The 22964-nt window shown below is 44.6% G+C and overlaps 1 protein-coding gene across 6 annotated transcripts in view; it reads left to right on the top strand.

Moving 5' to 3' along the window:
• The window catches only part of LOC110507505 (nascent polypeptide-associated complex subunit alpha, muscle-specific form), a 59003-nt gene that overhangs the window by 10970 nt on the left and 25069 nt on the right, over positions 1-22964 (top strand). For 3 of the 6 annotated variants that reach the window (XM_021587536.2, XM_036964710.1, XM_036964709.1), the window contains exons 2-4: positions 9972-10049; positions 15897-16300; positions 22857-22957. In XM_021587536.2, coding sequence (XP_021443211.2) covers positions 10001-10049; positions 15897-16300; positions 22857-22957 — 554 coding nt within the window. In that variant the 5' untranslated portion in view covers positions 9972-10000. The other 3 variants (XM_036964711.1, XM_036964712.1, XM_036964713.1) reach the window with 3 other exon arrangements.

Below are 22964 nucleotides of genomic sequence, written 5' to 3'. Positions count from 1 at the left end.
TCCATTAATTCAGACGAGTGTGACACAAGATCCCACTACCCACGAACCAAGCAGCGTGCCCAGGAGGAGCAGGGATCCTGGGCTTGGGAGGAAAGCCAGGAGTGGAGGACATCCTGGACGTGGGACGAAATCATGGCAGGAGACAGAAGCAGAAGCCATGGAAGCAGGCGGAGGCAGCGAAGGAGCAACAGCGACTACGCCGGGGTTCCCGGCCACAAAGACAGCCCAAAGGACTGGGGGGGGAGCACACGAGACAACCTGGGAGGAGGTAGAGAGAGACAATCTGGGAGGAGGTAGAGAGGTGATCGGTCGACCCAGGGAGAGTGCCAGAGCCCGCCTGGGAGTCAATAGAACAGTGCGAGGAGGGATACCGGAGAATGGAGTTGGCGAGGAGTATGCGGCAACGCAGGCGTTTGGAAGAGCGGGTCACCAGTCCGGTGCAATCTGTGCCGGTCCCACGCATCAGTCCTCCAGGCAGCTGTCTATCGTTGTCTCTGATTGGGGATCATATTTAGGCAGACTTTTCCCACCTGTTGTTTGTGGGATCTGGTTTTTGTGTAGCTGCCTGTGAGCAGCCCAGAACGTCACGTTTGCATATTTATTAAACATGTGGAACTCTAAGTACGCGGCGCCTTGGCCCATTCATTCAGACGAGCGTGACATTATTTAAAACCACAATCTCACAAGTCCAATGTTACCTAGTGATTTTCCACAGGATCACTTTGTGTGTTTTTGTGACATCAGTTATCTCAAGTTAGTCGAGCTATAAGCTGTCAGCTCAGATGGTAGAGCTGAGGAACCTATGGCAGTGGGTAGAGATTTACAACAGTTCAATTGTTCTATTATTGGTTCTAGTAAATTTAGCTAGCTAGCTTTCTGGATAGCCAATAATTGTTTGGAATCCTATCTTGCGTCATGCCTATAATTTTGAGATGGGACATAACAGCCAGCCAGATGGGACCAGTCGGCTGGAATTGTTAATAGGAATCAACTATAACGGCTCGACTGACATCTGCATGGTTCTGTGGATTGGATCTATGTGTCAGGTTTCAGGTGAGACCCAAGTGCGGACTGTGAAGTAACAATGTTTATTGTAACAACAGGGGAAGGCAAACGACAGGTCAAAGCAGGCAGGGGTCGATAATGCAGAGAAGTGGCAAAGGTACAGGACGGCAGGCAGTCTCAGGGGCCGGCAGAGTAGTCAGGCAGGCGGGCTCAGAGTCAGGACAGGCAAGGGTCAAAACCAGGAAGATGAGAAAAAGAGAGACTGGGGGAAAAACAGGAGCTGAGAAAACGCTGGTTGACTTGAACAAACAAGATGAACTGGCACAGACAGACAGAAAACACAGGTATAAATACACAGGGGATAAGTGGGGAAGATGGGTGACACATGGAGGGGGGTGGGGATAAGAACAAGGACAGGTAAAACAGATCAGGGCATGACACTATGAGTTCAACAGCATAACAGACACTTGATCAATCAATCAATCAAATGTATTTATATAGCCCTTCTTACATCAGCTGATGTCACAAAGTGCTGTAAAGAAACCCAGCCTAAAACCCCAAACAGCAAGCAATGCAGGTGTAGCTGCACGGTGGCTAGGAAAAACTCCCATGAAAGGCCAGAGCCTAGGAAGAAACCTAGAGAGGAACCAGGCTATGAGGGGTGGCCAGTCGTCTTCTGGCTGTGCCGGGTGGAGATTATAACAGAACTTGGCCAAGTTGTTCAAATGTTCATAGATGACCAGCAGGGTCAAATAATAATAATCACAGTGGTTGTAGAGGGTGCAACAGGCCAGCACCTCAGGAGTAAATGTCAGTTGGCTTTTCATAGCCGACCAATGAGTTCAACAGCATAACAGACACTTGATCAATGAGTTCAACAGCATAACAGACACTTGATCAATGAGTTCAACAGCATAACAGACACTTGATCAATGAGTTCAACAGCATAACAGACACTTGATCAATGAGTTCAACAGCATAACAGACACTTGATCAATGTGTTCAACAGCATAACAGACACTTGCATTAGAATAGGTCAAAGTTCAGAGCATGATAGTTAAGCTGACTGCAGAAAATAAACTTTGGAGTGGATGACTGGAATTGGAACACAGTCATTTTTACTGGATTTTACGTGTATGATTAGACTCGTGGTGGTTTTGATTAGAGTCAAATAAACCTTTTGTTTAACTAGGAATAGAGCTTTATCTACTATGGCCTTAATGAGCCACATTATGGTTTTGTTTTTTAGTAACTGTTTTATGGAAAAGGAACACATCCGTTGCTAAAACTGTACATCCCTATAGAAAAGTACAGGCTGAGCCTAAACTAAGTTAAAAATATACAACTCAAGGCTATGGCCAGGGAAAAATGCACATCTAGTGCAATTTTATTTCGCTAACACAAACAGGCATACACTGACACAATCACACACAGACACACAGAAAAGGCACACAGAGTACACACAGATGCATGCCCATGCGCACATACACACACACACTCTGAAGCAGCTGTTCTCTCCGATAGTTGTGTTCTGTCAGCGAGAAGGTTGGTTTCTATCCGTCGGCCATGTCAGATAGCATTGCTGAGCTGAAAGAGCTCACGGATGCGACCGAAACGTGCCAAATTACAGGGTCTGAAGATGCCTCTCACAGGCTATCCTTCATAATGATGTACCAGGAACATTGTAGAGTGCTCAGAGAACACTACAGTACACACTGTTGTACAAGGGGGCTTGGGGGTGGCTGCTACGCTTCACGCTTCAGCAAAGTCCCTCTAACATCACTGTAATCCCCCCCCCCACACACACAGACAAACACTATTAGAAACAACACTTAGAAGGTTTTGTGGGGGAAGCAAAGTTAATTCTTACCACAATTCAGGAATTTCCCAGCAAACAAGCGGTGGAGCCAAGAAGATATATATGGGGTAGACCCACAGGGCCGAGTGGTGTTGTGAAGAATTCTGAAGGATTCATCGTAGCGCTTACAGGAAGAGACGTGGCTTTTAATTAGGTAATACAGCACTGGAAACAGGCCCTGGAAATGAAATGGGGGAGTTGGGGTGAGATAATTTTTTGAGGACATGGCTTGGAATAGCTCCAGGACAATTTCTTCATTTCTCATGGCTGCAAAAAGTCCAGAACAGATCATTGAACTTGGCTAATGAAGTAACGTTGGATTTCCATCGCAGACTTGAACCATTATGATAGATGGAGAGAGGCCTATGTGGCCTGCGTCATGCCAACACAAACACAAAGACACGGTTCTTTGTTCCCAATATGGAGGCTTTCGATTTGAACTCCTACACAACCCACAGAAAGGTCTTCAGTTGGAGGACAATGACAGATTAGAGGGATTGATTCATTCCCAGTAGATGAAGCCCTTTCCTTGCTCTGTCATGCTGTGGAATTCTTGGCAAAACAAGCAAGTTAGAAGAGTTCAAACAGAAATGTCAAATTTCGGTGTCAAGAACATTTCCCTCCGATACTGGACTTGGACTACCCTTAATCGCTGCCACTCGCCGTACTTCCTCAATGATGTTTTGGCGGTGGAGAAAGTGACGGCCGGGGCAGGTGCCGAGGAAGCGAGGGCCCTGTCTCCCGGACATAAACAAACACCTCACATCGACTGTAGCACGAAGCTCTGAACCTTCCATTGTCCCAGTCTGTAATCCCCAGATATTTTAGGATGACTTCCATCATTCCTGTTCCCAACAACTCTAAAGCTTCAAGCCACAGTGACTAATGCCCTGTGCTCACATCTGCAATCATGAAGTGCTTTGAAAGGCTGATTATGGCACACATCAACTCTAGCTCAGCGTTTAACACCATTGTTCCCTCCAAGCTCGTCACCAAGCTTAGAACCCTGAGAGTGAACACCTCTCTCCGCAACTGGATCCTGGACTTCCTGACGGGGTGACCCCAGGTAGTGAGGGTAGGCAACATCACCTCCGTCACGCTGACCCTCTCCATGGGGGCCCCACAGGGATGTATGCTTCAGTGGCGGTCAGTGCCCTTTAAGATGAGGGAGGACAATTTATTTTTCATTGGATGACTCTCATCCAAAATGCAGGTATGTTTACCCCCTGATCACGTGTAAACACAGTTCACCCTCATGACAGCCACGTTGTGTTCCTTCTCTTCCCTTCGCTTGTGGTCTTCAATGCACAACACATCAGCTGTATGTGACCAGGCGAAAAAACCTTTCCAAGCCAAACCATATCATAACCGCTACACACAGCCTACATCGTTGTCACCATATTAGCTAAAGTAACATCATAGTCAGCACAGCTAATAGAACTAAAGCATTACTAAACCTGCTACAATCATGCAGTAACGTTAGTATAGAGTCAGTAAGCAGTTACACCGGCGGGCCACGGTGGCAAAAAATGAGTAATACCAAAAGCTCCAGTGTTGTGTTGGAAAGTCATAGCCAGCTAGCTAGCATAGCATCCCTCTGTTTGAGCAGGGTGTTTCGTTAGGCTAAACTATCTAGCTGCATTTGCTAGCTAAGTAAGTGAAACTGAAAGTGAAAAAACATGACAATCTCTCTCTCTATTTCTCTCTTACTTCTCCTTTATTTTGGAATAAATACATTTCTTCAAAACTGGTCAACTATGCTTTCAGTACTAGATTAGTTCTCTGATCCTTTAATTGGGTGGACAACATGTCAGTTCAGGCTGCAAGAGCTCTGATATGTTGAAGAACGTCCTCCGGAAGTTGTCATAATTATTGTGTAAGCCTACAGAAGGGGCTGAGAACCATGAACCTCCTAGGCTTTGCACTGAAGTCAATTTATCCAGAGAAGGACGGAAGCTAGCTGTCCTCTGGATCCTCACTACTCTGGACGGTTCTGACTTAGAATATGTGGACAACTACAAATACCTAAGTGTCTGGTTAGACTGTGAACTCTCTTTCCAGACTCACATTAAGCATCTCCAATCCAAAATTAAATCTAGAATCGGCTTCCTATTTCGCAAAAAAGCATCCTTCACTCATGCTGCCAAACATTGCAGTCTATCACAGTGCCATCCATTTTGTCACCAAAGCCCCATATACTACCCACCACTGCGACCTGTACACTCTTGTTGGCTGGCCCTCGCATCGCACTCGTCGCCAAACCCAATGGCTCCAGGTCATCTACAAGTCTTTGCTAGGTAAAGCCCTGCCTTAACTCAGCTCACTGGTCACCATAGCAGCACCCAGCAGGTATATCTCTCTGGTCACCCCAAAAGCCAATTCCTCCTTTGGTCACCTTTCCTTCCAGTTCTCTGCTTCCAATGACTGGAACGAACTGCAAAAATCACTGAAGCTGGAGACTCATATCTCCCTCACTAGCATTAACCTGTTACGGATGATGCGAATTCTCGCAGCTTTTCGCAACTTTTTGTTAAAAATCGCGCAACATTTCAACGTCCTGCTACTCATGCCAGGAATATAGTATATGCATATGATAAGTATGTGTGTATAGAAAACACTCTGAAGTTTCTAAAACTGGTTATGTCTGTGGCTATAACAGAACGTGTTCAGGAGTAAAAATCCCAGGGAAAACTGTTCACCAAAAACACAAAAAAAATATATTCATCCGCCAGTCTTGGAATTGTCTAAGGCGATGGAAAATAGATGAGGTTCCGTTTACAACGCCTACAGCTTCCACACGATGTCGCCAGTACTGGCATTTCATTGCAAGTTTATCCTTGGTGGGATGACGTATAGGCACTTTCTGTCTTGGGGTGCACCCAGGAAATTATGAAAGTGAAAAAAATGGACGATGATTTCAAGACTTGCTGCTATCGAATACAGATCGCCCGTGATCAATTTGATCAATTATTAACGTTTATTAATACCTAAAGTTGGTTTACAAAAGTAGTTTGAAGTGATTTGTAAAAGTTTATAGGCAACTTTTTTAATTTTAAAAAGTGACGTTGCGTCTTGTAAAGGTGAATTTTCCTTGGATCAGACGGCCTTCATAAATGGACATTTTGGGCATACTTTGACGGATTTAATCGGGAAAAATACCCAAATGTGATGTTTATGGGACATATAGGAGTGCCAACAAAGAAGCTCGTCAAAGGTAATGAATGTTTTATGTTTTATTTCTGCGTTTTGTGTAGCGCCGGCTACCGCTAAATCTTTTGTTTAGGTCTCGTTCAGGTATTTCGGGGGGTGCATGCTATCAGATAATAGCTTCTCATGCTTTCGCCGAAAAGCATTTTACAAATCTGACATATTGGCTAGATTCACAACGAGTGTAGCTTTAATTGAGTACCTTGCATGTGTGTTTTAATGAAAGTTTGAGTTTTATCGAGTACTACAGGTGGCGCTCTGAAATTTCCGCTGATTTTGGTTCCTGTACAGGAACAACAATACAGCACCAGCTGTTAGAGCAGCTCACAGATCACTACACCTGTACATAGCCCATCTGTAAATAGCCCATCCAACTACCTCATCCCCTTACTGTATTTATTTATTTATCTTGCTCCTTTGCACCCCAGTATCGCTACTTGCGCATTCATCTTCTGCACATCAATCACTCCAGTTTAATTGGTATATTGTAATTACTTCGCCACCATGGCCTATTTATTGCCTTACCTCCCTTATCTTACCTCATTTGCACACACTGTATATGGACTTTTTCTACTCTATTGTTGACTGTATGTTTGTTTATTCCATGTGTAACTCTGTGTTGTTGTATGTGTCAAACTGCTTTGCTTTATCTTGGCCAGGTCGCAGTTGTAAATGAGAACTTGTTCTCAACTAGCCTACCTGGTTAAATAAAGGTGAAATAAATCCCAAATAAATGAAAATAAAACACCAAAATAGTGTGTTTTAAATCAGTTATTTGGTGACGTGGTTATATTTAGTATAGTTGTATCTAAAATTATAACTTTTTAAATGTTATACAATTGACATTTTAATGAAATTCACTGAGGAGGATGGTCCTCCCCTTCCTCTTCTGAGGAGTCTCCACTGGTGTGCTTAGTCCCCTCCTGCACTCTCTGTTCAAGTTTTCTGACAACATGACGGTGGTAGGTCTGATCACCAGTGATGATGAGACAGCCTACAGGGAGGAGGTCAGTGACCTGGCAGTGTGGTGCCGGGACAACAAACTCTCCCTCAATGTTGCTGACCGTGGACTACAGGAAAACGCGGGGGTGAGCACGCCCCCATCCACATTGACAGGGCTGTAGTGGAGCGGGTTGAGAGCTTCAAGTTCCTCAGGGTCTAAATCACAAAGGACTTTAAATGGTCCACACACACGTGCACAGCCCTAAGGAGGTTGAAAAAGTTTGGCATGGACGCTCAAATCCTCAAAAAGTTCTACAGCTGTACCATTTGAGAGCATCTTGACTAGCTGCATCGCCTCTTGGTATGGCATCAGCACTGCCCTCGATTGCATGGCGCTACAGAAGATGGCGCGAACAGCCCAGCACATCACTGAGGACGGGCTCCCTACCATCCAGTACCTCTATATCAGGCGGTGTGAAAGGAAGGCCCGGAAAAATCGTTAAAGACTCCACCCACCCAAGCCATAGACTGTTCTCTCTGCTTCCGCACGGAAATCATTACCGGTGCATCAAGTCTGACACAAACAGACTCCTGAACAGCTTCTATCCCTAAGCCAATATACTGCTAAATAGAGAACAAAATGTTTACACAGACTATCTGAGTTGACCCTTGCATTTATTTATTTTTTTGCACTCTCTATGCACTCACGCACACTGACACTCCAACACACACATAACATGCACACACATTTATATGGACTCTATACACACGCGCGCGCGCACACACACACACACACACACACACACACACACATATAGCTTCCAATACTCTACTCAGCAAACTGGATGTAGTCTATCACAGTGCCATCCGTTTTGTTACCAAAGACCCTTATACCACCCACCACTGCGACCTGTATGCTCTAGTCGGCTGTCCCTCGCTACATATTCGTCGCCAGACCCACTGGCTCCAGGCCATCTATAAGTCTATGCTTGGTAAAGCTCCCCCTTATCTCAGCTCACTGGTCACGATAACAACACCCACCTGTAGCACACGCTCCAGCAGGTATATCTCACTGGCCATCCCCAAAGCCAACACCTCCTTTGGCCGCCTTTCCTTCCAGTTCTCTGCTGCCAGTGCCTGGAACGAATTGCAAAAGTTGCTGAAGCTGGAGACTTATATTTCCCTCACTAACTTCTAACATCAGCTATCTGAGCAGCTAACCGATTGCTGCAGCTGTACATAGTCCATCTGTAAATAGCCCACCCAATATCTACCTCATCCTCATATTGTTTTTATTTACTTTTCTGCTCTTTTGCACACCAGTATCACTACTTGCACCTCATCATTTATCACTCCAGTGTTAATCTGCTAAATTGTAATTACTTTGCTACCATGGCCTATTTATTGCCTTACCTCCTCACGCCATTTGCACACACTGTATATAGACTTAGTTTTTTCCCTACTGTGTTATTGACTGTACGCTTGTTTATTCCATGTGTAACTCTGTGTTGTTGTTTGTGTCGCACTGCTTTGCTTTATCTTGGCCCGTTTGCAGTTGTAAATGAGAACTTATTCTCAACCAGCTTACCTGGTTAAATCAAGGTGAAATAAAATAAAACACACTCACACACACTCACACACACACTCACCACATACAATCTTAATTTATGCTGCTGCAACTGTTTATCATACATCCTGATGCCTAGTCACCTTACCCCTATACATATCTACCTCCATCACTTCAGTATCCCTTCACTTTGTAAATATGGTATTGGAACTGACCCTGTATCATAGCTTCTTACTTTCTTGTGTTCTTCTTATTTCAAATGTTCATTTCTTGTGTGTTTTTGTTCAACCTCGTGTGCTAATTTGATATTGACCACTGCGTTGTTGGGTTTAGAGCTTGCAAGAAAGGCATTTCACCGTACTTGTTGTACACGTGACATTAAAACGTGAAACTTGAACGCCGCTCCTAAAGACTTCCTGTCTGCCAGCGCCACAGCCCTGGTCCCCTTCCTCCAAAGCGCATGCTCAACACACTGCTATAGAACCAGAGAAGAGCACATTCTTGTTTCACAGCCAAACATTACATATGTTCTGTTTCCTCCGTTTTTGTGTGTGTGTGTGTGTGTGTGTGTGTGTGTGTGTGTGTGTGGAGAAAGAAAATAATTCTTCCATGCGGCTGTGTGTGCCCTCCTCCCCTCTTATTTCCCAAACAGCATCTCTCATGTTTCAGCCATTTAATTGCTTTGGCTCCAAGTTTTCCTTCCCCCCCCCCTCTCCCTTTCTATGCTTTCGTCTCCGAGTGAAAGGAGCGGAAGGCACTTCAGTGCTGATTAAAGTCTGCTTTTGGCTTCACTCTGTCTAAACCGAAGGGAGTGGGCTTCACTGGATTGGAATCATAGCCTGAGAAAAGGACCTTTTGAATTAGAAGCTCCTGCAACTCTGGTACTTTCTCAGGTATTTGTTCTGTGTCTTTGTTTAAGAGGCCTCAGAAGTGACACCCAACCAGTAGAGAGAATGTATCGCCGTAGAACATCCACTGTGTGTCGTGTAAAAGTGGTTTTAAAACAGCCACCTGAAAGCGGCGAACGGTGAAAGAATACATTCCTAAAGTCTGTTAAAAGATAGAGTGAAGTCATGTCCTAATTCTCTGCTAGTGCACATTGCAGAGGCCTTTGTTGTATTCCCATCAAAGGGACTGTGTAATTTGGGTCCAATTCAGATTTACACTGTAAATGGGGGTCCAGTTCAGATTGACTTAGGTACACACTCTCTTGTGGGCACTAGATGAAAAATAAGTTTCTTTGCAGAAATAACCATACTTTCATCGCAGTGCTGTCTGCCCTACAGTATGCCCTACAGTATGCCCTACCGTATGTCCTATGTTGCACAATGACAACTGTATTTTGCAAATTTCTTTCATTGTTGTGATGTTTTGGTTGATTGTCCTTTACAGGTTTCCACTTCCTGTGACACCATCACACCATGCCTGAGGGGGCGGGCCGAGGCAGCCAGAGAAAGCCCAGCAACCAAGGTCAGAGGTCAACACTGACACTGTCACACCTGTGACATTATTGTTGTGTGACGTCAGAGTATTCTATTCAACCTCAGATGTTTTAATATACTCTATGTCAATGTATGCAAAAAAATGTTACCTCAGCAGTTTCACACTGTAGCTACAACATAGTTAAAGATGCACTCCGGGATCTTAAGCACAATACATTTGTAACGAGTTGCACAAATTGGATTCGTAAAACATATCACACAAAATGGATGACGTCGTACACAATTGGATGACGTCGTACACAATTGGATGACGTCGTACACAATTGGATGACGTCGTACACAATTGGATGACGTCGTACACAATTGGATGACGTCGTACACAATTGGATGACGTCGTACACAATTGGATGACGTCGTACACTAAAAAACGGGGACCCGTTTTGGCTCTTGAGCACCACTTTCAAAACTACTGGCTGAAACTATACAAACGTTTGAGAGTGCATCTTTAATGATAAAGGAAGAGCTCAGTAATGAGCTAGCATTATGAAGAGCCACTAAGGTGGATTTCTGGTGTAACATTGGAGTTCTTGTTAACGGGATAGAATTAGAGTGCAAGTTCTGTTTCCTGTATGTTTCGTGGCCGCTCGCAAAGTATAATGTTGAACAATGTTTAGGGGTAAAAAGAGAAGAAATCTCTCTATTCAGATTATACAGAAAAAAAATAGGCTACAGAGCACGCCCAAGATAAGGGTGTCCAGTTAGCATAGGAATGACAACATGTCCAAATTGTCAAATTGACAAGAGGGAAGTGGTGAGACTATGGGAGGGCACTGCACGTGACTATATTTAGGCCTTAGTCTGCCCCTCTCCCACACCCCAAGTTTTCCCAACAAAGAGAGTGCTTATATTAACAGAGTCGATCATGAAATGTTGTGCAAATGCACATACAATGTGAATTGTTTAAGGGTGTTCACTTCTCATTGGAAAGTCCTCTGTAAACATAGGGAAGTTGGAAGGCCTTAGAGTGGCCTAGGTTTGGCTCAGTGTTGTGAAGGGTCACAAGATCAGATTTATGGGATTTATTGTACTGCATTGCAGGGTCATTTATTCCAACATAGAAAATACTGTTTCGCATAATGAAAAGTATGTTGCACTGCTTTTATAGGTGTTTTTATGGGTTTGTTTTTTCACCCTTTATTTAACCAGGAAAGCCCTTTAGTCGTTCCGGGGTCCTCTATAGTTTCACTCACTTCACGTGGTCTCCTTATATTATGTATTCTTTCAGGTTACTAGTACAGTCTCCTAACTCATTTGTACCGTCTAAAGCATTATCCTTCACTGACTGCCTGTCCCTCAGGTGTATTTAGCTCAAGTGAGAATGTTTTTTTTGCAGAATGCCCAGTGAGTTTCATCTAGATTAACACCCAGAAACACAGCGTGCTTGTTCGTCGTACTCACGGAGCCCAGTGGAGGCCCACCAAGCAGCGCACTGTACTTTATGTCAAACACATCTCACAGAGACTCACAGAGCCAGAGGAAAAGAGAGCTACTTTGTTGCCCTTTGAGCACTAGGTCAGTGTGACTTTGCCAGTTTGTGGTTAGTCGGACTCCCTACTAGTTTGTTGTTGCTGATGTTTTGGAATATGCAAATGACCCTTCAAAGTCCAGTTAACGCGTCTCCCATTGAGCTCATTTGCACTTTCCCCCTGTCGCCCCTAGCAACAGCACCGAAGTCAAGCGTGTTCTCAGCTTTAAACAGTGTGTTGTTGGTCCCGACCACATACTCTGGTGGGTTGTCAGGTGCAGGCCTCGTTCTACACACAACAGTCGGTACTGTTTTTGTCAGTTAGCAGAAGATCATCTTCCCCCTAAACTGTGTCATCTGTTTACTTTCTCTTTCCCAATATCAGACCTCAGGATAAGACCCAGATGCTGACAGTTTGAAGTAACAAAAGTTTATTGCAAAAACAGGGGGCAGGCAAACGACAGGTCAAGGGCAGGCAGAGGTCGGTAATCCAGAGCGGAGTCCGAAAGGTACAGAACGGCAGGCAGGCTCAGGGTCAGGGCAGGCAAAAAACTAGAAAACAGGGATTTGAGAGAAAACAGGAGGACGGGTTGAACGCTGGTAGACTTGATGAGGCAAGACGAACTGGCAAAAGACAAACAGAGAACACATGTATAAATACACAGGGGATAATGGGGCTGATGGGCTACATCTAAAGGGGGGTGGAGACAAGCACAAGTATAGGTGAAACAGATCAGGGTGTGACACTCAAAGTCTGTCTTTGACACACACACACATCAGCCTTGAAACTCCCCCAAATAACCAGTATTCTAAAACACCAAATAAGGCGAATGCAACATGAAAGGCCAGCATGTCCTTGTGGTTTTCTCTGCATGGTTCAGAGCTTTTTTTTCAGTTTCAGAAAGACCAGAAAATAGCAGCTGTGCCAAGCTCTCACCTCCTGTCTGCCCTTGCTTCATAAGTGGCTTGCACCCTGACTTGTACTAAAACAGGAAATCTAAAAAATACTCTCTCTCTCTCTCTCTCTCTCTCTCTCTCTCTCTCTCTCTCTCTCTCTCTCTCTCTCTCTCTCTCTCTCTCTCTCTCTCTCTCTGCATGTCTCTTGCTACATGTCTCTCGCTAACACTGACAGTTCCTGTCTCTGTAGTCTGTACAGTCAGACTCACAAAGTGCTCTAGACAGGCCATTGCCAGATGAACGAGGTGAGATGGTGGTGTGCTGTCGGGAAAAAAAACAAATCTATTGTAGTAACTGATAGTTGAGTTGGAGTGAGGTTGACGTAACTGAGTTTGGTTCAACGCCGGGCGGGCGGTGGATCCAGGCCAGAGGGTTCAGTGTGGGGTGTGGAGCTGGCTGGTCAGTGGTCTGAGAACTCTGCCTGAGTGGGACTGTCTGGGAGCCGAGCCCAAGTGTGTCAGTAGCAGCAGCAGTGTGGTGAATTAGTCGTTGGTTTGGATCCGGTAGATTAAACAGGCTGACCTCATGCGTTCTGGAGGGCAGGGGAGAGGCTGAGCTCACTGTTTAGCAGGTAGGTGAGTGTTGCTGTTTGCTGGAGTAGATCTCTAATGGGTTATAACCATCAGTAGATGAAGGCATGCCCCTTTTGGCACTGCAGGAGACTGTTAGTACTGGTGATTGAGTTAGTGGGGCTGTCCTTAGCCCTCATTGGAGCATTACTGGATAAATGGAAATAGTAGACTGTTCAAGTCCTGCACTGACCAATGCTTTATTTTACAGTAATATTTACCTGATTTGACTTTCTGGTTACATGGTCAATTGTTATTACACAATTCTGACCTAATAACTCATTCTTGTTTTTATGACATTAATGGCACTGTTCACCATTTTGTAGCAGGTAGTTAACAATACTGTGTTTAACTATTATATACTGTGCCAGAAAGTACCCATTGCTGCCACGTAATGTCTTAGCAAATACTAGGGAAATGGCAGCTGCAACAAATAAACCGCCGTTTATAAACTGTGTGGTTCCAGCACTGAACGCTGATTGGCTGACAGCCATGGTATATCAGACCGTATACCATGGGCATGACAAAACATGTATTTTTACTGCTCTAATTACGTTGGAAACAGGTTATAATAGCAATAAGTCACCTTGGGGGTTTGTGGTATATGGCCAATATACTGTAATTGTATATGCCTACCATGGCACAGCTTTGGTGATACGTCAAGTGTTCCACTTGAGCCCACATGGGTCTCTTGAGTTGATTTCATTATACTCTTACGACTCAATTGCCAGTTTTCCCCCCCAAAATATGTGATTACGGTGACATTACTGTATAAAAAATGATTAGTTGAATCAACAAAATCCTACTCATGCTAGTAGCCCAGATTGGCTACACTCTTAGAGAAAAGGGCTCTACCTGCAACCAACAAAGGTTATTCAAAGGGTTCTCCTATAGGGATAGCTGCAGAACTTTTTTAGGTTGCAAATAGCACCTTTTTTCTAAAAGTGTTAGTTTTTCTGAATGGGAGTGTTGGAAAACAACAGCTACCGCCCCGGCTTCAGGGTGAGGATAAAGGGTCAGGTATCATCTTTGACTAAAGCAATAAATATAGCACTGCGTATGCCCATGGAAACTCTGTCTATATACACATACTGCAAGTTTATAGTCTGTGTTAGCCTCGAATAAGGTCATTCCCAATTGGGCAGCCATGAGGTAGATACTCTTCATGGAAAACCACTCAGATTGGTTGTGAAAAATGTCTGCAATTAGAAAGTATAATATGAGTTTGGAGCAATTATACTGATTAATCCATTTTTCAAAATATAATTATTGGTTAACGATGCATCTGCCCTTTTGCACTCAAGTGTCTTAACATAAATATCCAATGTGTTTATGGGATAAGGGCTATTTGACCTCATTTTAACCCATTGTAAAAACAAAACAATGAAAAAAAGTAATTGAATCATTGTTTATAATACAATTCATTGGAATAGGATAGCTTATCATAATTTACCTTTCTGTTTCCCAAAGTGCTAAGATTTTTTTATGCACAGTGAGTCTCACCCGGCATCTTACTAAATAGATCACCACCAGTCAAGCATTCACATCTATGTTTAGCTGGAGGGCATATTCTGCTGTCTTTCTCTTTTTTCTCTACTGAAGCCATCCATATTTTCCATCCACATAAGACTGGAGTCATTCTACTGCTTTTCTTGGAACCAGGCCAACGTAGATAAACACTGCCCTTCAAGCGGCTCAAGATTTCGCTTAAATCAAATTCGGGACAATTCATTCGGCCAAAAGTTCTTCAGAATCTTGTGTGAATGCCCTCGAGCAAGGAAACCATAGTGAATGTCTACAACAGCTAGCTAATGGTTAAATGAAGCTTTTGATAGATGGGGGTGCACACCACGGTCACAGACGCACAATCATGGCTCATTGCAATTCATAGTGATTCATGATTACTTGGTGGAATATGGGTAACATTTGAACAAGAGAGGAACAATCCATGGAGGTTCTAATGAAGATTACGTACCTAAATAAGGAGTTGTTGTTTTCGTCGTTTAAGGGTTAGTGAGCTAGCGAGGCAAGTACCAGTCGTCTGAATTGAACAATTATGCCACAGGAAGTTATGGATTGTTCCTCTCCGTTGGCCCGAGAGGGCAGCCATTGTAGCACCACCACTTCTACATTTTACTCTCAACACAGTGAAAGTCTTTTTTTTTTGTAGCCCGGGCTTATCTCATGCTCATTTACCGTGACAACCAGTCTATTTTCTCTCCAATTGTTTGCTTTCAGACAGAACTGTTCTCTGTCTAGTGTTCTGTTCCCTGTGTTTAATTGGCCTTGCCTGACAATGCTGAGATGGTCCCAGTAAAGGGAGTCATTGGGACCTCAGTGAATCTACTCCACCGACCGGCGGATAAAGCTGGGGAGGGAATTGGTCTCTCTGTTTCCTGTCTGCCCTGATTTGGCTTTGTGTGTTTTTGCATAAAAGTGCAGGAGGTTGCCAGAACAAGAAGATTGACGGCGCGATTGTAGCAACCAAACTGTGAAAAAAAAAAGAGTTGTTCTCGTAGTTACACCTTTTTTTGACACCCCTTGGTTCCTGCATGGCAGCTTTGTGGTCATGTTCAGAGGAACACAAAGGAAGCTGTTCAGTCAGCCTGTTCTGAAGTTCATGGCAGAAATCAACCTGCACATTAGTCTTGTAGTACTGTAAGTCTTTTGTCTTATTGTTCCTCAAGAGAAGAAGTGTTCTGGCACCTCTTTCTGCTGATGGTTGGTTGGAATAGTTTGTGTTGATTTATGTTGACATGACATTGACTGTCTCATCCTTTTCTCTCCTCCTTTTCCCCATCTTCTCCCTTCTTCCCTCACCCAGCTGCCAAGCGCCCCTCCTCCGTGTCCTCCCTGAGCAGCATTGTGGGTAGGATGGCCTCGTCGGAGAGCGCCTGCCGCGGGAGCTGCACCTCGGTCAACACGGTGTGCTCGGACAGCGACCGCACGGCCAGCCTCAGCTCCTCTGCCTCCTCTGCCTCCCTGCAGGACGTACACTCTTCCTCCTCCTCCTCGCTGCCCTATGGGGCCGTGCCTGCCTACCCCTCCTCGCCGCAGCGCAATGGCTCCGACATCAGCCTGGACCTAACTCCTCTCTCCCTGCTCCCAGCGGGGGTAAGCCCTGCCACTGCCGCATCCCCGCCCAAGCTGTCTCGCTTGGAGAGGGTGGCGCTGGAGATAGTGGAGACGGAGCAGGCGTATGTGAGGGACCTGAAGAGCATCGTAGAGGTAAGAAAGAAGTCTTCCTCTCCCCTTTCCTCCCCTCCTCTCATTGCCTCTCCTCCTGTCCTCAGTACTGTCTGTGTGTCTCCTCTCTGAGATCTGGCCTGGTGCTGGTATTGGGCTGAGGGCAGCTACACCTGGCCAGTAAATCTAGCTACGGGAATTACTACCACCATTCCTGGTACTTGGCACCATATTGACATGGAAAGAATAGGGTTTAACATGATCATCATATGGTTTACATATTGGCATGTATACAGTTTACAGTATACATATTGAGTTGATTATTTCTGAATTGGAAATACCACAATGCCTAATGACTATAATGAAACTGGAACTCATGGATACTGTAGTTGTGTCAGCAGTTTTTCAACCCCTTTCTAAAGAAGAACTCCTCGACTCTCCCACCAGCTTCCTATTAGTAAAATGTGAACAATGCTTTCATCCCCTCCTCGTTCAGTGGCCATCTTAGAGCCCTGTCTGTCCTCCCCGTGTGCCTCTGTGGCGACATCCATCAGTGGCCCAGGTGGAACGCGAGGCGGGCAAGAGGAGGGCATGGCACAGGATGAAAGCAGCAGTAAATCCAAGTAATTTCTTCAAAAGGATGTTTCATACTCCTATCCGACAGGGTCAGCTGACTTGTGACAATGAGGAGTCTGTGACTGATCACTCACACACGCTAACGTATGCTCACATACTCACACACATACTCACACACACACACACTGATACCACACTCGTGCACGCACATTTACATGCACGGACACACACAGATGGATGATTCGTTTGAGAAGGAACAGAGTGTGGTTGTTGAGTCAGGGGCCCTTTGGGTGGACGACAGTCAACAAGTTTATCATATTGCCATTGGAAGCTGATGGAACTAAAGGATTTAGCTGTGACCTTTAACTTCTTATGGCTGGGGCAGTATTGAGTAGCTTGGATGAATAAGGTGCCCAGAGGTGCCCAGAGTAAACTGCCTGCTACTCAGTCCCAGTTGCTAATATATGCATCTTATTAGTATATTTGGATAGAAGACACTCTGAAGTTTCTAAAACTGTTTGAATGATGTCTATGAGTACAACAAAACTCATATGGCAGGCAAAAACCTGAGAAAAAATTCAACCAGGAAGTGGGAATTCTGAGGTTGGTCGTTTTTCAACTCATTCCCTATTGAAGATACAGCGGGATATTGGTCATGTTGCACTTCCTAAGGCTTCCACTAGATGTCAATAGTCTTTAGACTTGTCTGATGACTTGTCTGATGCTTCTACTGTGAAGTGGGGCCGAATGAGAGGGGAATGAGTCAGAGGTCTGGCAGAATGCCTTGAGCTCGTGACGCTCGTTCACGTGAGAGCGAGCTCTGTTCCATTGCTTTTCTACAGACAAAGGAATTCTCCCGTTGGAACATTATTGAAGACTTATGTTAAAAACATCCTAAAGATTGATTCTATACTTCATTTGACATGTTTCTACAGACTGTAACGGAACTTTTTGACATTTTGTCTGCTCCTAGTGAACACGCTTCGAGAGTTTGGATTTGTTTACCAAACGCGCTAACAAAAGGAGCTATTTGGACATAAATTATGAACATTATCGAACAAAACAAACATTTATTGTGGAACTGGGATTCCTGGGAGTGCATTCTGATGAAGATCATCAAAGGTAAGTGAATATTTATAATGTTATTTCTGACTTCTGTTGACTGCACAATATGGCGGATATCTTTTTGGCTTGTTTGGGCTCTGAGCGCCGTACTCAGATTATTGCATGGTTTGCTTTTTCCGTAAAGCTTTTTTGAAATCTGACACAGCGGTTGCATTAAGGAGAAGTGTATCTAAAGTTCCATGTATAACATTTGTATTTTCATCAACATTTATAATGAGTATTTCTGTAAATTGATGTGGCTCTCTGCAAATACACCAGATGTTTTTGGAACTACTGAACATAACGCGCCAATGTATACTGAGATTTTTGATATAAATATGAACTTTATCAAACAAAACATACATGTATTGTGGAACATGAAATCCTATGAGTGTCATCTGATGAAGATCATCAACGGTTAGTGATTCATTCTATCTCTATTTCTGATTTTTGTGACTCCTCTCTTTGGCTGGGAAAATGGCTGTGCTTTTCTGTGACTTGGCTCTGACCTAACATAATCGTGGTGGTGCTTTCGCCATAAAGCCTATTTGAAATCGGACACTGTGGTGGGATTAACAAGAAGTGTATTTTTAAAATGGTGTGAAATACTTGTATGTTTGAGGAATTTTAATTATGGGATTTCTGTTATTTTGAATTTGGCACCCTGCACTTTCACTGGCTGTTGTCATATCGATCCCGTTAGCGGGATCTCAGCCCTAAGAATTAAGGTAGGCCAGGAATCAGGAGTCTCTCTATGGGATTGAGGGGGAAAAGAGAGGAAAGACAGCCTTAAAGGAATAGAGGAAGTGACATCACTTTGTCTCATTTTTGTTTTGGCCAGCGCTCCCTTGAAAAACTAATTTGCATCTCTTTTCCTGGTTTAGTGTTATGATTAGGTTTAGGTTTACGTTTAGGGTTAGATTTAGGTTTATGTTTAGATATAGGGTTAGGTTTAGGGTTAGATTTAGGTGTAGGGTTAGGTTTAGGTTTAGATATTGTGTAGAGGTTAGGCTAAAAGTCCATTTATACTTGATCTGAAAATGTGGTCGGAGGCGCCGTTTGTGTGATGCAATTGCGGAGCATCCAGAGGCATGCAGAGACCAAATCAAGCTCCGTACCACATCGCCGTGCACCTCTCAAATTTTGTAACAATGCGGAGAGCTCTGCATTGACAGGATTGGCTGACAGTAGGTGAGGGTGAGAGGCCCTGTATAAACACAAACTCACTTCCTTGACAACTTCCTTCACAACAGCTCTGCTCCGTTAAGTACAAGAAGTATGAAAGCCCTGACGCCTGCGGAGGCCGCGTTGCAGTAAATGCTGTAAATCAAATCAAATCAAATGTCATTGGTCACATACACATGGTTAGCAAATGTTATTGCGAGTGTAGCGAAAATGCTTGTGCTTCTAGTTCCGACAGTGCAGCAAAATCTAAAAAGTAATCTAACAATTACACAACAACTACCTAATACACACAAATCTAACTAAAGCAATGGAATAAGAATATATCCATATAAATATATGGATGAGCAATGACAGAGCGGCACGGGCAAGATGCAATAGATGGTATAAAATACAGTATACATATGAGATGAGTAATGCAAGATATGTAAACATTATTAAAGTGACTAGTGATCCATGTAATAAAGTGGCCAATGATTTCAAGTCTGTATGTATGGAGCCACTTCACTGTGCTAGTGATGGCTGTTTAACAGTCTGCTGGCCTTGAGATAGAAGCTATTTTTCAGTCTCTCGGTCCCAGCTTTGATGCACCTGTACTGACCTCGCCTTCTGGACGTACGGCCACTTCATACATTGGATTGACCGCGCAGAGCCTTTAAGGGTTATGGTGGTATAAGGGTTCAGGTTAGGGGCATGGCTAGGGTAAAGGCTCATGGATAGTTTGTTGAACAGTTTGTTGATAGCTACTTGATCATCTTTAAACAACCTTTTTGGTTGTATTTTCTTTTTGGTTTTATTGTGAAAGCCAACCTGATGGACCTAGGGCTAGTGTTGAGGTGCAAGACAGTGTGGTTCATGCAGGTCAGGTCGGTGCTGGAGTGATCTGATTAAGGGGTTCTGCCTCTGCTTTGATGTGGAGACAGAGAGGGAATGTTGCCAATGGCACTCATTAGCAAGTGGAAGTCAGCAGGTGGTGCAATCAGCACTCTGGGAGAACGGGGCTGAGAGCAGAGGGTTAAATGTGTGTGTGTGTGTGTGTGTGTGTGTGTGTGTGTGTGTGTGTGTGTGTGTGTGGTTACGAGAGAGAGGAGGTGGGAGAAAAGAGAGAGGAAGAGAACATTTCTTCAGGACATGTGATGATAGGTGTGTGGGGTATGGGTTAGAATGGCTGAAATGGAACCCTTGTTCCTTTTGCTTGACAGTTCTTTTGAAGTTCAGCCTTTACAAGCCAATAAAAAGAGCAGGCATTTGACTGAGCTAGCCTGTGCAGGGATGCCTTCCAGATCAAATGTCCATACATTTGTTTTTGCGGACAGGGATTTGGGCCAGACCACGGCTGTTTTATCGATCTGTGGGCCCCTGAGTTGATGGAATGGAGTTCGGTGTTGGCTGATCCAGAGTGCTGACTGTGTGAGTTGCACATGTGATGTCTATCGGCTCGAGCGTTCGTTAGGCTCAGCCTTTACCAGTTATGGAAATCTGGTTTTGATCCAGTGATGATGTCAAAGTTGCTGGTAATAAGAACCAAGTATGATGATTGGAGTGTGTGTGTGCGTGTGTATGTGTGTGTGTGTACAGTTTATTAGCTTGCCTTCTGTATGTTGTGCATGTGTGAGCTCCCATATTGCTCCTATAGGTCTTGAATGTTCAACATACAGTGTTTTGGAAGACACAGGAAGAGAAAATGGGGAGAGCCGGGGCGAGCCGGGGAGAGCGAAGCCCCCTTTCATTCTCGCTGTACTCCTGCCAAATAGGACAGGAAATTGGGGGTGGGGGTTTGGGGGAAAGGAGCATTTTTAGCCTCTCTTTGGCTGTAACCCCCAGTTTGGGGCACATGAAGAGGGGATGGAGGGGCCCTTGCAGGCAGCACAGAGGGACAAACTCCTTTCTCCAAATTCCAACCTAGATTCTCAGACAAAGAGACCAAAACCTGCCGGCTGCTCTGGCCTCTCTCGCTCTTTCTCTCACCCTCTTTCTCTTTCTCTCTCTCTCTTTCCTTCTCTTTTTCATTCTAGCTGTCTTTCTTCCTTTCATAGTGAAACATTTATCTCTTTCTCAATTTCTTCTGCCTTTCTATTCTTGTGCTCTCTTGCGTTTAACCCTCTTATGTCTAAATTTTCCCCTCTAGTCTCTTCCTCATTCTTACTGTCTTCTCTCTTCTGTCAATTTCTCACGCATCTGTCTGTCTCTCTCTCTCTCCTCCTCTCGCTATGGGCCCTAATTGCCCTCCCAAAGGAGTGTGCGTGCGTGCGTGCGTGTGTGCGTGTGTGCGCGCGCGCGCGAGGGGGAATTCTTGTTCACCCCTGACTGCCTGTAAGTCGACAGTAATTACAGTGCCAGTGTACCCTTGCCTTTAAAAGGTGATGAGTGTGACGGGAGCCTCACTTATTTTCGCCTCATTTTGCCCTACCTCGGCCTGTTTGCTTTTCCCAGAGCCCCGGTGGCTCTGGGAAAAGCCCCAGTGAAAAGCCCCGGTGGAAACAAACACAACTGGAGACAAAGCAACAACATAAAACTCCACATTTTACCCTCCAAGAATGTACCCTAGGCGCGCTCCACTCTGCTCGACTCCGTCAGGTTTGGGGGCCATTGAAGCTCCCTTCCCGGTCTTAACGCCCTGCCATCCCCACCTCGTACCCCCTCCTACCTCCCTCTCTCATGCATACTTTGTCTGTTTGTTTATTCACACCCGTTTATTTTTGCAGTCAAGTTGGCTTCATGTTATTTTAACGTGCTTTGTTTTTCTGTTGTTGGCTTGTTCTCGCTGACCAGAATGGTAACTGGGTCTCTGGGTGGGCCGCAGCCACCCTCACGGCTACTCAGATCTCTCTGTTAAACCCAACAGAATGAACTGCAACCCTGGATAGGATCCTTTGTGGTTTCTCCACTGGGTTGGCATCTGGAGAGAGAGTTGTCTGTAGGATGTGCCGTTATCAGATGGGCTTGTTGGCCACTTAAAAAGCCAGCTGGTTATAAGACTATTGGGCCCTGGAGGGCTCTGATAAAGCGCTGACAGCTAGCCTAGATAAGGTCTTTTAGCCTGACTACTGATCACTACATTGGCGGTGGGAGACTTGGAGAGTATTGTGCTCTGGGCCTGTGGATTGGCCAGCCATATTTTGAAGCCCCCTTCTTTCCTAAGGCCCTTAGCCCAGCTTGGAGTGCTCTCTCCCAGGCTTCGCGGAGCAACGTGCCCTGAGGGTGGTGGTATTTGGGGATGTTAGTCTGTGTTTTTAGGTGGGACATATCATTTATCTCATGAGACTAGAGCATGGCTTTATTTCCCAGGTCAGAGAGAGGAGCACGAAAGGAAAATACAAATATTGTAACTGTCAGGCCTTTGCCACTTTTGTTAATTGCTAGGTTTGCTTTCTTGGGCTTCTCAGTGTGTTTACAATAAGGATCGGTGTAGGGCTCAAGTATACGTTTTTTTCTCACGAAGAAAGCCTTGATGATAATTCAATTACAAATGACCCTAAGACAGCTAACCGAGAATCATCTGGATGAAATGAAGGGACGACGCAGGGGAGGGACAAAGAAGGGACTTTTGTCCATTTCAGCAACTAGGCATTTTGTGTTATGAAGTCAGAAACAAATGAACATGAAGTATGAATGATGAGATTATGATGAAGATTGTATTTAGTTTATTTTGTCAATAAACATACTGACATGCATTTACAGTACAGAATCACATTCACAGTATCTCTCTCTCTCTCTCTCTCTCTCTCTCTCTCAGGACTACCTGGGTTGCATCATTGACTGTGGGGACCTGCCACTCAAGCCGGAAGAAGTCAGCACTCTGTTCTGCAACATTGAGGACATCTATGAGTTCAACAGGTGGGTT

The sequence above is a fragment of the Oncorhynchus mykiss genome, chromosome 27, assembly GCF_013265735.2.
Source record: "Oncorhynchus mykiss isolate Arlee chromosome 27, USDA_OmykA_1.1, whole genome shotgun sequence".
Classification (NCBI taxonomy): domain Eukaryota; kingdom Metazoa; phylum Chordata; class Actinopteri; order Salmoniformes; family Salmonidae; genus Oncorhynchus; species Oncorhynchus mykiss.
This window is presented reverse-complemented; position numbering and strand designations above follow the sequence as displayed.